This window comes from Buceros rhinoceros, unplaced genomic scaffold, assembly GCF_000710305.1.
Source record: "Buceros rhinoceros silvestris isolate BGI_N320 unplaced genomic scaffold, ASM71030v1 scaffold41306, whole genome shotgun sequence".
NCBI lineage: Eukaryota > Metazoa > Chordata > Aves > Bucerotiformes > Bucerotidae > Buceros > Buceros rhinoceros.
In genome coordinates, this window is record NW_010416495.1 from 2,029 (window position 1) to 17,203 (window position 15,175).

General features: G+C 38.9%; 1 protein-coding gene across 1 annotated transcript; it reads right to left on the minus strand.

Annotated features, from left to right (window-relative positions):
* Window positions 1-458: 458 nt before the first annotated feature.
* On the minus strand, window positions 459-14,203 carry PPAT (phosphoribosyl pyrophosphate amidotransferase). Its single transcript, XM_010137813.1, has 11 exons — window positions 14,142-14,203; window positions 13,197-13,263; window positions 9,683-9,889; window positions 8,222-8,334; window positions 7,963-8,108; window positions 6,592-6,664; window positions 4,597-4,748; window positions 3,440-3,567; window positions 2,912-3,133; window positions 2,281-2,401; window positions 459-825 (listed from the first exon to the last, which is right to left on the minus strand). Exons 1-11 carry the CDS (start codon window positions 14,201-14,203, stop codon window positions 650-652), a joined length of 1,467 nt encoding a protein of 488 aa, XP_010136115.1. The 3' UTR covers window positions 459-649.
* Between the last annotated feature and the right edge of the window lie 972 nt (window positions 14,204-15,175).

Sequence of the window (15,175 nt, forward strand, 5' to 3'; positions counted from 1 at the left end):
TGGACGTCAAGAACTTTAAAGTTATAAAACTAGAGAGCTTTTGGCTGAGCATCTCCCTGAGTCTTCACTTTTTAAAATCGTATGCTAGACATTACGTTCATAGACTCTGTTACAAAGGGCTCGGTTAATAAAGGCTGTTCAGCTATGTATGCAAAAGTTAGATACTTCTGTTCTTAAAAAGAACTGTTGAGGATGCAATTTGATTCTTCAGAATCTGGTATTTTTCCTAAGGAGAAAAGCAAACTTCACATGCTCTTGCACCAAGACTTTGATAATTTGAAATTACACCACACAATTCACAATTTGTGACCAAGTCTAACGGGGATATCTTTTGGGGCAAGACCAAAACAAACAACTCTGGGACTGCTATGTAATTAAAAAAACTTCGTTTTTGTAGTATTTGATGAGAAGATAGAAGGCACAACTGCGCATCAAAACTGTAAGATGTATTTTAATCTGCTTACATTGTTTTCCTCAGCACATTGGACTTCCTGTCAGTCTTTACTGCAAAGATGAGTTTAGTAACAGTGATTAGTTAGCTGTAATAAGCTTTACGTGTTACCTAAATGTAAGAAGACTATCAGCAAGAAGGCATCTTTGAAAAAGGTAGATTCAAGAATAGATGAACTGATGTCCATCTACTAAAAATTCACCATTCTAGCTCTACTGGGTACTGTCCAGTGAGACATGCTGTGCAGTGGCCAATCTTGCCAACACGCAACTTCTGGGCTTTTAGGCTTTTCTCACTCGCTTGTCTTGCTTTGATGCTTTCTTGCACGGACGATACCAGCCCTTCCACAGAAAGATAGACAACACTGTCTGCTCCTGGAGGACATAAAGAATTCATCGGTTAAATCTGCAGTATTGTACCAAATGCAGTGCTCTTTGGAAATGCCGTTGCATTATGATGGCAGGTGGATCACCTTACCTAAAGAGAATGGGCATGAAAAATTATCAGGCCATAATAACCCTTGTCCTTCTCAAATTCTTTGTGCAGGGAGAGACGCACTGAAATCTAGGCAGAAGGCTCTGAGCTGGGAACAAGTATGTCACACATACTGGAAAAATGGAAACAGAAGTCCAGAGTGTGTATTAAGACTCCCTAGACTCCCTGTCATTTGTCACAGTTAGCCTGTAGTTCAGGTCTGGAAGCAGATGAGCAGATGTGTGTGTGGCTGGTGCTTCCTGAACTGTGAACCTAGGACTACAAACCCTCACTGGGATGTGGAGGAGGAAAAGACCATCACGTTAAAAAAAATTCAGCACGCAGTTCATACACATGTTCTAGCAGCAGGAAAGCTTGATGGCCTTTTCAGATCATTAGTTTTCTATTTTTTGCACACCCTGTTTTGTGAATAATACTTAAAAATGAGATCCTTGAAAACTTGAAATATTTCAACATGCTTTCCACAATAATTTTTTGGGGAAAGAATTCATTGCAATATTATACAATGAGAGTAAGTATTTAACACAGGAAATTAGAGTTTACAGTTTCCTAACTCTAACCACTGCTATGTTCTTAAACCATTTTTTAAAACACTTTGCGGCACAATAGGCCATAGATCTCCTCACTTGCAAGCCTTCAGATGACTTCTATTGCTGATACCCTGATGAAGAGCACGCTATTTACTACGTCACAAGGATCATAAGCTGTTGGTTCTTTTGTTTTGCTGCAAACATGACTCATTCTACAGATTTGAGAATGTATTTAACATTCTTTGATTAGTTTCAAATGTCATTTCTTTCAAAGTTAAATATATAATGCCATTTAAAATTATTTAATTTAAATTTGTAGAAAAATCAGTGGATGTTTACAAATTCTGAACATATTTTTATTAATATCTCATGAAAGTGAAACTACATAAGCTTTTCATTACAGGACAGATTTGCACCACATACTTTATTCCTAGTATTTTCCATAAAGAAGTTTCTTCTTGTAAAGTTTCCCAGAAGGAGCTTTAAGTATTGGAAAGCTATATCGTCACACCTTATTTGTAACTTACTGTTATGCAATTATGTTAATGCTTTCTATTGTTTGGAGAAATACAATTTTTAGTAACTGTGTTCAGTGTGTAGCCAAATTGATGTGATCTGTAGGTTATTTACAATATATAGGGAGATTTAGCATATCAACCTTAATAATTTTTAGTCAGTTTTGCCACTGTTGCCTTGATGTGTTGCGCTTTATTTTGATGTAGACAATAGAATACCTACAGGTGAAATCGCTCTTTCTCAAAAAAAACCCCAAACCCCCAAACCAAAAAAAAGAGTAGCATTTACCTATATAGTTTGCCAGATCTTGAAATTCAGGTCTGTTGGCAATGAGTTCTTCTTTAGTTGGAATGTTTATTCCCATGTAACAAGGAAATCTTATGGGAGGTGAAGCCACACGGATGTGTACCTGAATAAAAACACGGTTTCAAAGCAGACTGCTATAAGGTGAAGGTCGGCAGATCGTAACACAATAGCTAAGTTCCAGTTCTGCAACCTAATAATGAAGAACAGTACACAACACTGCACAAAAGTCATGGAAGGGTTAAAAGGGTTAAAAGATGCAGAATGTGGGTGTACTTAATTCAGTACCACAAGTCACACATGTCAGGAATACCACACTAATACTTGGTACCCTGACTTTAATTAATTTGTTTTCTATTCTCTCTTTATTTGCCAGATAGTGCTTTGTAAGGGGAGACCTGTTCCTCTCCTCTTCACTACTCAAAAATCAGTGACACAAAAGAAAACTCTTAACCTATCATCTTCACAATAAACATGCACTACCCATTGGGTTGTGTTTTTTTTTTGCACAATTGCCCTTTTAAATAAGGAACCGATGCATAGTATAAGTGAAGACAAACCCCTCCCATCAATCTTGTATTTACATCTGTATTGTGCCGACCGAAAATTAACTTACCTCTTTGGCTCCTGATTCTCTCAGTAGTTTAATTATGGGTGAAATGGTATTTCCTCTCACAATTGAATCATCAATGATAACCACTCGCTTGCCTTTAAAATTATCGGACAGAACACCAAATTTCTTTGCAACACCAAGCTGTCGTAATCTCATATTTGGCTGGATGAACGTTCTTCCTACATACCGATTTTTACAGAGTACTTCAACATATGGTAGTCCGCACTGTAAACAGGAGACAGTTAAACAATTAATACCTAAAGAACTGGTTATTCTCAGTTAGTGGGGTTTTTTTTTAAAGCAACCTTTGTACTTAGCATAATTTCACAGTAACAAAAAAACTTCAAAATACCTTAATATAGTGGAGTAACAAGAGACAAGTGCAGATGACTGAAGAGGAGTACCTGGCATACTCAAGTTATAAGGCTTTGCCAATACAAAATTTTAACAGCCCACAGTATTCTATTCCATTACAAAAAGACCCATGTGTAAATATGTTTGGGGGACAAAAAGATTAAAATTAACATATACCTTTTGAGCATAACCAAGAGCTGCTGGGGTTGCAGACTCTGGGACAGTGCTGACCAGGTCTGCTTCCACAGGTGCTTCAATAGCAAGCTGCTGCCCGCATCTTCTCCTAACAGAATACACCATCTGACCTGAGAACAGCAAGAAGTGGTTTTTCCTGGTTTGCATAAATCAGATTTCCTCCCAGTCTGCTGTACAAATTTCTGTGGCAAGTTGCAGGCGTAGAAGTCAGCAAGAAGGAAAGATGCAGAAATGATACCTGCCTGATTATAACATGGATGTACTATTTTTAGGCTGGCTTCTCCAGCAGACAAAGTTTGTGCAATCCTGCTGTCTGCCTCTGCCCGCTTACAAACTGTGCAGCAGTTGATAAAACTCACCCAAGTTTAGCAAGGGGATAAGAGGCTTCAGAAGCTTTTACGGTCCTAAAAAATTTGCAACATGGGAGACAACTGGAGATGTGATAAGATGAGGCACAGCAAAGGGTACAGCAGCAGTACTAAGGAATGTAAGAACTGAGAATACTGAAGGGTAAGAGGATCATGACAAAAAGGGATGTGAAGTAAAACTGGCTTTATAAAGCTGGGCAGCTGTATAGCATCAACAGGTAGCATGGCTGTAGAGAGCAAAGAGCTTGTTTGTTCAGTATGATCATCCTGGCTAATGGCTTGTCACTGAGACAATTTTTTGTACTTAAATAATGCATAGGTATACAAGTTATATTAAAAGCATCTTCCTGAAATAACCCTTTCTTGCAAAGGAAGTTCCATGATAAAGTTGTTTTGCAAACTCTATTTCATAGGTCTAATTTTTAATAAGTTTTCCGAGAACCAGTAAAGTTCCTTTCTTAAGTCTCTCACTTCTAAGGGATATTTCCTCTACCTTAATCATGTTCGTGACTCTTTTCATCCCTTTCATAGGACTATGTAGGCATCTTGACTGAGGCTGTAGGTACAGCCAGGAACAGGAAAGTGATGTTACATGCTCCTCCTGATGGGTTTTATATTCTCAAGAGCTGTGCCATTCTATCCCAACCCTGCTCTGCAAGCTCACATTCAGTGGTACCCTGCTATGATCCCAGAGCCTTTCCAGAGTCATTGTTCTCCAGGATAACATCTCCCACTATGTAGGGAGGAGCTTTGTACATTACATCTTCTTACCTTCGAAAATACTGTCTGGTCTTGCAAAATAAACATATTCAAAGATGCAGAATGCTGACGGATCTCCTTCACGTCTTGGTACAACATCCAGTGTCTGGACATCGTATCTAGATATTTTCACAATCTCTCCGGGAAGGACCTCGCGATAGTACCTTGAAAGAGAAATACATAGCATTAGAAATGTCCTGTACTTGGGTGATACTGTTGAAATACAAACAAGATTCAACAGACAGGGAAAAACGCTTTGGAATCATAATGCTACAGTTTGCTTCTGTCTTCAGATTTGATCTGGAGTGTTTTTAAAAACAACACGCTAAGACAAGTGACCCTTACTAAAACAGTATGAATTAATAGTCAAAAGCAGTAAATTCATTGTATTTAGTACCAGAGAATTATGGTATTCTTCCTATATGTGAGATGTACAGTAGTCGGTCTAGTACAGGCTTTATTAAGAGTAAATATATTTCAGTAATTTAGTCCTGGATCAATACTGGAGAACTTTTCTATGAAAGCTAATAAATATTTTAATGCAGTATTCAAAACATAATCCAGAATAAAGATGGTAGCCAAAAAAATCTTGCCCCACAAGCCACTATCTAGAGAAATTTCTGTCTAGTGGTGACAGGCAGCTACCCACAAATGACATAAAGCTGACTGGAAAAGTACATCCCAATTCTCGTATCTGAAGACATAGGGAATAGTATTAGGTTTATTAAGGTACACTGTTTAGCTTCACTAAACATTTTTCTAGATGCTTTAATGAGACCTTAAGTGGCTATTCTAACAATTTCAATCGAAAGCTATCCCAAAATACTGAAATATTGTGGAGACATAATTCGGAGGTGACCAAATCTGTGATTATTCACCAGTCAGATTCTAGTATGAGCAGGCAGCAGCACTGGCTACAGCAGAAATGTAGAAAAAATTGTTTTTTTAAAACCCACAAACTTCAGCTGATGGTTTTACATGGTAAGCTCTTAACAGAGATTTTGAAGAAGTTTCAGAAAATGGGTTATTCTTATCCATACGCAGAATAAATTGTCTCAAGCCCCTGTAACCAACAGCTAATAGTCCCTACAGAGAAAGGGTAGAAGTTACAAAAGAACGAAGTACACCTCCAATAACTCTGCAGAATGGAGTAAAAGACCTCTGAAGTGCAGTCACGTTGCTTCTCAAATTTGCTTCACCTTTATTTTTATTCAGTAGTTGTGTTTTTAATCCATTTTTTAACAGTTTTTTATTTGAAGAAGATCCAACTTTAGTTATCGGTCTAGTCCTTAAATGCATATTTTTATAATGTCTGATTAGGAAAGTAAATATTCTTCCTCATAATGTTTCTTACTTTGTGTTCTAGTTCACAATTGCCTTCCACTCCAAACTTCTAAAGATCAATTTGCAGTCTCCAAAGAGCCTCTTACCCTACTCTTTTTATCCAGACACAGTATCACCCCTTTCTTTTCATACTGTCTTAGCTAGAGAGGTAATGCAGACATCATCTCATGACACTGGCTGTGCTGCGTGTTTGCATGCATGGAAGCAGTCTCATGTGTCCATCATTTTTTTCAATCAAGGAGACCAGCTTGTCAGGCAGCATGTGCTACAGCTCAGGTTAAACCAGCCAGTGAGCTACCAATGTAACATTTCTGCAGTTGAAAATTATTTTGTAATATGATTCTGCTGCAAATGAGGCTAAAATTAAGAAGTTATATGGATAAGAAGGATTAACCCAACAAGGAAGAGGCATTTACTTTACAACAGTAAAGTTGTCCTTACTGTGACTTTTTGAACACACAATTCTTCTTTTACATTAATTGGTTCAAGAAAACAAACTGGCAAAAACCAGGACTGGCAAAACTCCCACTCCTAACAGCCCAACAAACTAATCCTTGATGTCTCTCAGGTTGTTACAGAATATGATGTTTGGCAATTTGAGGTTTAATGTTTCACCACTGCCTGAGGAAACCTTTCAGATAAAGTGAGAATCAGGGCACTTACTCTGCACCAATAGACAAAAAGCTACAGGATTCAGAAGAGACTACCCATCCTTCTGTTTCACTGTTATCTTTTCCTGGAATGAAAGATCTCAGTTAGAGTCCACAATTCCTGTAGCCATTACCCTCCTCCACTCCCAACTGCCTTTCTACTGCAGTACCTGGCTTGCTATGGTTTAGGTTGCTAAGTGCACAGCTGAAGACTGCTGTAATTTCTAACTAAAAGGTATAGCATCACAAGGTTTCTGTAATAGGGTTTTAAAAAACCCCCAGAATGTAAACATCATAAACCTCTTCTAGGCAGAAGCGGAAGTAACAGCACATATTCACAGTTCGTGAAGAGAAACGATTCAGCTAACTACCTTTGTTATCACTGCACTATTTCAAACTTTTCCAGTTCTAGTTCAGTGACTTCAGATATACATAGTTACTTTTGTTCACACGAGAAACTCCTTATTCTCCCTATGCTAAATGTGTTGATAGTTAGATCCTTTTGATTACAATGGATGCTGGATTGAACTCCAATAAGAAGAGTTCTCAAGACAGGCACAGGAAAGATCGAATTGTACCTCAAACAGGGTAGGAATGTTTGCATGCTTTAAAAAAAATATTGATCATTTTTCTTGTGGTTAAAATTACTAACTTTCATTACTGTTCACATTACTTTGTGAACACAAAGAAGCATTTACAACTTTGCCTTTGAGTTATTTTACTTTTATGCAAATGAATAGAATTTAATCTCATTCATGGAAAATGTCGGGTTTAAGACTAAACAGAAACACAAAATTTTTACCCATAAACTGATTGTATAGTGTTCCATTACCTGGGAGTGTTACTGGGAGTGCTTAGAATTCAGAAATATATTGCCAGTAATCTATCACTTTTTTGCCATCTTAATATACAAGAGAAAGGAAGAAACTAAACTTATTTCTGGACTGGACATAGTCCTGAGCAACTGGCTCTAGGTGGCCCTCCTTGGGCAGGGAATTTGGACGAGATGACCTCCAGAGGTGCCTTACAACTTCAATCCTTCTGTGATTCTGTTCATCCCTGCTTTCCTGTTTAGGTGATGTTAATTAAATTTACACAAATATTCTATCACAGTTGGGCTGCCTAATTCTGACACTGTCATCGGGTGACTAGGATTCCCTTTTGCTGGGAACAGAGAAGATATTTGCAGACTTTCGAGAAATATTTTTGCTTACCAACATGGTTTTTTGTTTTGAGCTTTTCAAAACTGACTTTTGCATCACATATTCCTACTTACACCTCAGTAAGTGTAGCTTTCATTACTTATATCAGTGATTTCAGGCACAAACTACATATACATATAAATATATATATATATGTATATGAATATGTATGTATAATTTACCTTTTCCATTCATGTCCCCTACTGGAATAAGGCGACCAATGCAGAGTGGGCGATTCCCATATGGATCACGTACCGCATAGATTATATCTTTATGCATAATTAGCAGTGAATATGAAGTTGGAGTTTCATTCATTAAATTTTTTATTCTGAAATAAGACATAGATGAACATAGTCAGGTGTCACACAAACAGCTGTGTGCATTTACAGCTGCATATCATGCAGAGATTAGATTCTTGATTCTGAAACCCATCCTCCTCACCTCGCTACCCAGTCGGCTGTATCATCATTTTCTAGAGGAGGTGTGAAAGCCAGCAGCTGGGTGATCAGTTCACTGTCAGAACTGGTCGACAGTCCTACACCATGCCGCATAAGCTTTTGAGACATAAAACAAAAGTGTTACCAGCATTAAGAAAAATACCACGTGACACTGCTCAGATCATAATCTAACAACACCTTTGTGCAATAAACAGATGTTTTAAAACACATCACTCCTTCAGGTGATCAGATCACAATAATGTCAAATTTCTTCCAACAAGCCACATATTTAAAAAGAGCTGGTACAATCTATGCCTGGTACTACATTTCTCCCTTTGCATCTCATTCCTTTGCTCCACATGCAACCAAAATTAACGCCACCAATATTCAGAGCATAAGGTCATGTTTGGGCCATTTCATCAGTTTTGAGCTTCTGCTTGCTCTGAGAAGAGAGGTAAAATAGATAACAAAAAATGAAATTTTTATAGCATATACAGAAAGAGATAGCAAGGCAGAATGGTGGCTTGGGCACAACAAAAAACAGCAGGTTGGCAGAAAGCAGAGTGGGATTAAAAAACTAAAATCCCACAACTTAAAGTTTACCAATTTGACTGGTCAGTCAAATTGTTCTGTCTTGGCCTATTTATGTTTCTAAGGGAGAAGAGAATCTCAGTGTATTTAGCCAACTATTACAACCCAGTCAATACTGCAAGCATTACGGTTCCTAATTTTTATCTTCAGAAATCATTTTACATCTCATATAACTCTCTATCTACAATTCCTCGCCACCGTTTTTTCCCCTATCCATTCTCACACTTGTGGCTCTGATAAAAGACAGGCTAGGTTCCTTTGGGCATGCCATACATCTGCCTCACTTCAATGCAAATGTCCTCTCACTTTCGGATGGAACATATCATAGAAGAGATTGCACAATGAAACATCTGCTAAATTTTTATTTGGTTCTTTTACACATACCTTTCTAGCCAAACTCACTATAAGATTTGGCATTTGTTGGTTTATGTTGCGACAGAGCTCATGATTAATTTTGCAAGCCACAAATACAAATGAAGACAATATTCCAAACCAGACATCTCATATTACAATTACCTCACTTTATTACACCTCTCCTAACTCTAAGCATATGATTTGCTCCTCGTATCAGACACCGCAAAGGAGCAGAGCTTCAAGTCACGTTACCTTTTGCTATGGCTTAGTTAGTTTTCTCAGCTGATCAACAGGAATGTGGCCATCCATCTAGAGGATTGGTGAAGTAACCCCTGTGACAATTAGAAATGCCTCCCCTCCACAGGATTTTTCCCCCCCAAAATTATCTACTTTGATTATGGGGCTCTTTCACTAGCCCAAGAAGTTTGGAATTAACAAAAAGTCATAGCAAACTTATTGCTCATTGCTGCCTCATACTCAGAAAGAAACGATGCCAGAGCCTCCCAAAGGAGATACTAACTTTCCTCCTGAGTCGTACAGCATTTGTTAGCTCCCCGTTGTGTGCCACAGCAATCTTCCCATGAAGAGTCTCTACGACGAAAGGCTGGCAGTTCTGCAGCTCAGAAATTCCTGAGGTGGAGTATCTTGTGTGCCCAATACCAAGGTTTGCAACATAGAGCTTCTTCAGACTGTCTGCATTGAAGACGGAATTTATAAGACCCATTCCCTTTGGGAGAAAAAGAAAAAAAATTTGTTTGGTTTTGTTTTCCTGGCAACTTCCTCATTTGTTTTGTGTTTGGTTTTGGTACAGCATTAATGCAAGCAACTTTTAAGAGAAAGGCAGATAACCTGAAAGACATGGGAAAGAAAGAAGCTGAGTAGGTGTCATAGTGATATGTGAGATCTTATCATTCCTAATCTTAAAGCAATATATATTTTTGTGCTGAGGAATTTCATGGAGCAATGTAGTCCCTAACTAAAAATACATCTTCTGAAAAACACTACCAAATTCTTGCATTGTTTAAAATCACCAGAAGACAGGCAAAGAAGAAAAAAGTTGCCACAAGGAAATTCTATGTAGAGAATACCTTTTATAAGTTAGCAGTATATCGGATATACTTTTTCAAAAGGTTTTATTGTTTACTCAGAACAAACTTCATACAGCCAAGTTGCCTTCTATGTAAATGAGAAATGCATCACAACTTTTCTAGTCAGTTGTCAGGAGCTTCTTTTGGCAACAAGCACTATGTGGAGACAATTTAGCAGCCCAAACAGTGTGAAAGAAAGTGCACTAAGAGCAGAAATTAAGTATTTCAGGCCTTCCTACAAACTCCTGCTTCTGCCACTGCCCATGGAAAATATTTACATCCTTCTATGCTCAGTTTCCCTATTACATGTGGCAATGCTGATAACACTTCTCTAGGACCTTCAAAGATACATGAGAGAGGTCTGAAGCCTACAAGAGAGAGGTCATGACCTGTGCTGAAGGTAAAACAACGAGAGAGATGGGACAGACAGGATAGAAAATGATTGGTTTGTTTTCAGAGCTCAACCAAAAGAGCCTAAAGAAAGCTCATTTTAAGGGTATTTTCTGCTTTGACTGCTACGGAGTCAGAATACCAAAAGGCTGTGGTTGCACATGTGGTTTTAGACTACTTCCTATCACATTAAAAAGTTACTGCCTTCAACTGTCAAACTGGCATAGGTTTGCTTAAATAGTTCAGCAAACTTTATGTCAGATCAGTTATCATCAGTTGTCTCACAGATGACATAAAGTGGCCTAGAGACTGTCATCTGCGTACAGAAATGCAACCACACACTGTAATTTTACTTAGGCAAACCTATCCTAACAGGAGATCTGGAAGTTCACAGGTCCAGTATTAACGGATGTGGCCACATTAAGCACTGCAATGGTTTAAACATGTAATGATGTTCTAAAGCAGATCTGGTTACACAAGTACATAATCTTTTAATTGCAGTTTGAAATATTACTCTTAGATTGCACTGGTGTGGGATGGTGGCGAATGTGAATTACACCAGTAAAAAAGCTTCCAATGAAGACAATCTTATGCCTGTATTATATGAGACCTAGTACATGCCAGTACATGATAATGGTCTGATGAACAGCTACTTCAATATATATTTCTGCATATCCAAGTGTGAAACAATCAAAGTCTTTCTCCTACTGGCATTGCTATATCTATCCAAGAGATTTAAGTTTTTCTACATCCTGATCTATGACTGTAACATTTTGTTATTCAATTCTGGCTGAAAGGCAAATCTGGATGAGTCTTTCTAGGAGAGTTTAAAACAAAGCCTTAATAGTCTTTGTCAAGGGCTATTAATCCATAGTCAAAGGCTGTCAACAATCAGAAGGGAACACACACCCATGCCTTAGGTGTTCGAGCTCGTACTCTAATATACTTACTGCCTCAAACTGTTGACAAAGGTGAGTTTCCACAGAGGCACTGGGTAGTAAGTAAATCAATGCAGTGAGAAGCAGACACCTTTTCCATCTGCTTGTCTCTGCTATGAAGAGTCAGCCCGAGTTTGGAGGACAAACGGATACAGCAGCATCTTAGCTGCTGACATTTTTATAGACTAATGTGCAAGTCAGAGTCCTAAATATATTTTCACCAGTGTAACAGACACAAATATTTGTTACATTAGCACCACTTCCAGGGTTAAATAGGTCATATAAATTGTACTTCGCAGGCTCTTTATTACACTGTAGTTATTACAGATTTTAAAGGTGCTGTGGCTGAGAAACATATTAAAAGGATAAAAGAAACCATCACATGCTCTGCAACTCTTAAAACATCAAAGCTGCTGTGAGATAGTCAATTAAATTCCTAGCATGACAGTATAGCAACTCAGTAACAAGGAAACACTACACATTATGGTATCACCTGCTTTAAGCCTGTTCTGAGAAACTCTATTTTACTAAGGGATATACACAGCAGCCCACTTTAAAGGAAGCTGGAATTCCTGTAAACCTTAAGGACAGCTGAAACCCAGGTAGGTGCAGGAACGAAGAACAGGAAACACGGTGCTGAAGTTGAAAGAAGCTGCATTTAAAAGTGTGTGTATGTGTGTGTGCGAAGCAGGGTGTAACAGATAGGAGGGGGGAAACGTCTGAAGGATGAGACAAGATTTTGTGTGAGGCATTGAGTCGTCATACAGAGATATACACACTGCTGCAGCAAAGCAGCTCTTACTCTTGGACCCGTTTGAATAGCTTCATTTGAAAATATTCCTCAGAGACCTCTGAATATGAAGGCAGATCGGTCTCTGATTGTCGTCAGAGAACACACATCAAGAATTGCCCCATGGTTATTTTGCTGATACAGTTTTATTTCCTGATCTTCCTTATTTCCTTCCTTCCTGCTCTTCTTTACTTCTCTGCTCTTCCAGGATGTAATATGCTGATGATTTTTTTTTTCCTGATCACTATTCAATACAATATCCCCAGAACATGCAGGTATTCTCCTGGCATAACACTTCACAGGCTATTGCCATTTTATGTCTTTTAACATCCCCCTGGGATTCTCTCAGCTCCACAAAAACTGTGTGACCTTCTCAGGCCTCCATTCATTCTTTTACTCTGTTTATTTTTACCTGTGGGTAAAGTAGCTGCCACTTCCTCCAGCCTCACTAAGGCAAGAATTAGTCATCCATTTACTTGTGCATAGCCCGTAACTCCTCTCATCTCAAGTTGCATTGGTGCTCCACATTTAACACCTTAGGTGCAGGGTGACTTTGGTAAGTAGTTTTTGTGACATCAGTAGCCTGATCTGGATACTTCTGTGCGTCTACCACTGTGCACATTGATACATCCAGCAGGTTAATGTTTGCATATTTGTTTTAAACATGTGGATAAGACAAATTGCACAAATAACAGCATTAGATGCTATTACTGACAAAACCAAAATAGTCCATCAAAACATGTAATTTCCCTCTATTCCATTTCCTAGCTAAAACAAACTTTCATGCATCTCCTTTAGGCATCTGCAAAACATTCATTTACATTTTACCTTGTGCACTTTGAATGCCTGGGATGACTCTCCATCACTTGTCACAATTCCAGCACTCTCCTGGCCCCTATGGACAAAACATAATTCACATTACAAAGACCTCTAAAGTGCTTAGAATGAAATGCTTTAACATACAATGGATTGATATTTTTTCATCTGTTCTTCACAACATGAAATGTAAGCTTATCTGTTGCTTTATTTTACAGGCTTGTAATCAAAACTGGTTTCTTGCCTACGTTAACGCATTATTTCAAAACAGTCACATAAGGTTTGTGCCTAAGACCATTGAATTCAGTGGGAATGTTTCCACTAATAAGCACTGGCTCAGGCTCTTAATGCAGTCCTATTTCGGTGTGGGCATAAAATAACAGCAGATGCTTAATCTGAAAAGCCACTTTGCAGTGATAGTCTAGACTCTGGTAGCAGGCTCTACAAGACTATTTCTGCCTTGGCTTGGAGAAGGGTGTTAAGAAACTTATTTTCTTGTCCTTAGGCATGCATTGTCTCTTCCATTGATCACCTATGCAGAAGCTTTTGCATTCTTGCACTTCAGTGGTCAAGCTAGCATTTACAGCTCTAAAACATATATGGACCTTCTAATAAAAGTGTTTGAGCACATAAAACTAGTATCCGGCATCACAGCTTCTGAACTCAAGCCAAACAAGTCTGGTGTACAGCATCACTGCAAATGGAAACACTTCTCTTACAGCAGCAGATTAGCCTCAGGCTGGCACTTGGGCTTTGTTGAGCAGAAGAGCTGTATCACCTGAAACGGCAGTTTTCACCACCCTGACCCCTCCTCCGTCCCCAGGCAGCCCACGGGCAGGTTCCCTGACAGGCAGAATACTGCACAGCTGCCCAAGGTTTGTAGTTCAGTCCTTATCCATTGAAAAGCTATGTTTTGCAGACTGAATTTTTTGTGGATAATGGTGCAGGATGTTCTACCTCCCTTTCAAAGGCTTCTTGTAATAAGGCAGAGTGTTACCTTTAAACAAAACTGCTGCCATACACCCACCATGCCTGTAACACTCACAAAGACTTTGGTGGACTGGTAAGATCCCATCCACTCTCATACATAATAATGACCGAATAGCAAAGGTGTTTTTCTTAAAAAAGGAAACACTTAGAATGTTTTTAGACAAAGATGCTATTTGTGCATTAGAGTGGTTTAACTCAGCTGAAGTCACTGGAATTATTTAGTATAAGCAACAATAACATTGGCCACAAAAAAATCTGCAGAATGGATACTCATCTACATCTGACCGTGGTTATTACAAAGTTTTGCAGGTTCCAGAAATCCCTTTATTGGTCACTAGCCCCAACTGCATGTAAATCTTACAGAATGTTTGCTTACCGAAAGCAAAGCAAACCAAACTTCACGCCTGCCTGAAGGAATTGACCGTTATTGACACAGACAAGAGAAAGATCAGAGATGAGGACATTCTTAAACCCATTTATTTTAACTCAGGAACATGTCCCACATGTCCTTTTGTATAAACACAAAGACTGGTAATAAAACCTCAGGGTTCAGATCTGCGTTCAGCAATCTGAAACTCCAGTGTTAACATTACAGGCAATTTCCATTGCAATACTGACACTGTCCCTTTAAACATCGACAAAACCAGCAGCGAGGAAGAGGAGAGCAAACGTTCTGGACTAAAGGCCCTTGTCACCTTGCTAGGTATTACATCTCTCAGGTAGCACTAGTGAGAAAGGAAGCTCCACTTCCTTTCCACGGAGCTGACACAATTTCACCGATTTGGTCAGATTTTGAAGTATGCCATCATTTCATAAAAAACCAGTAATAACCGGTGAATGTTAGGGTTGAAAATGTGAACAAATGACCACCAATTCAAAACCACACACCCCAGGGCGCAGCGGGGGTACAGCAGGACGATCTATCCACCTTGCTGTCCTATCAACCAGTGCCGACTGGCGGCTCCTTCGGAAGGCCGGGCCCCGCGGCTGCCACCGGCCCC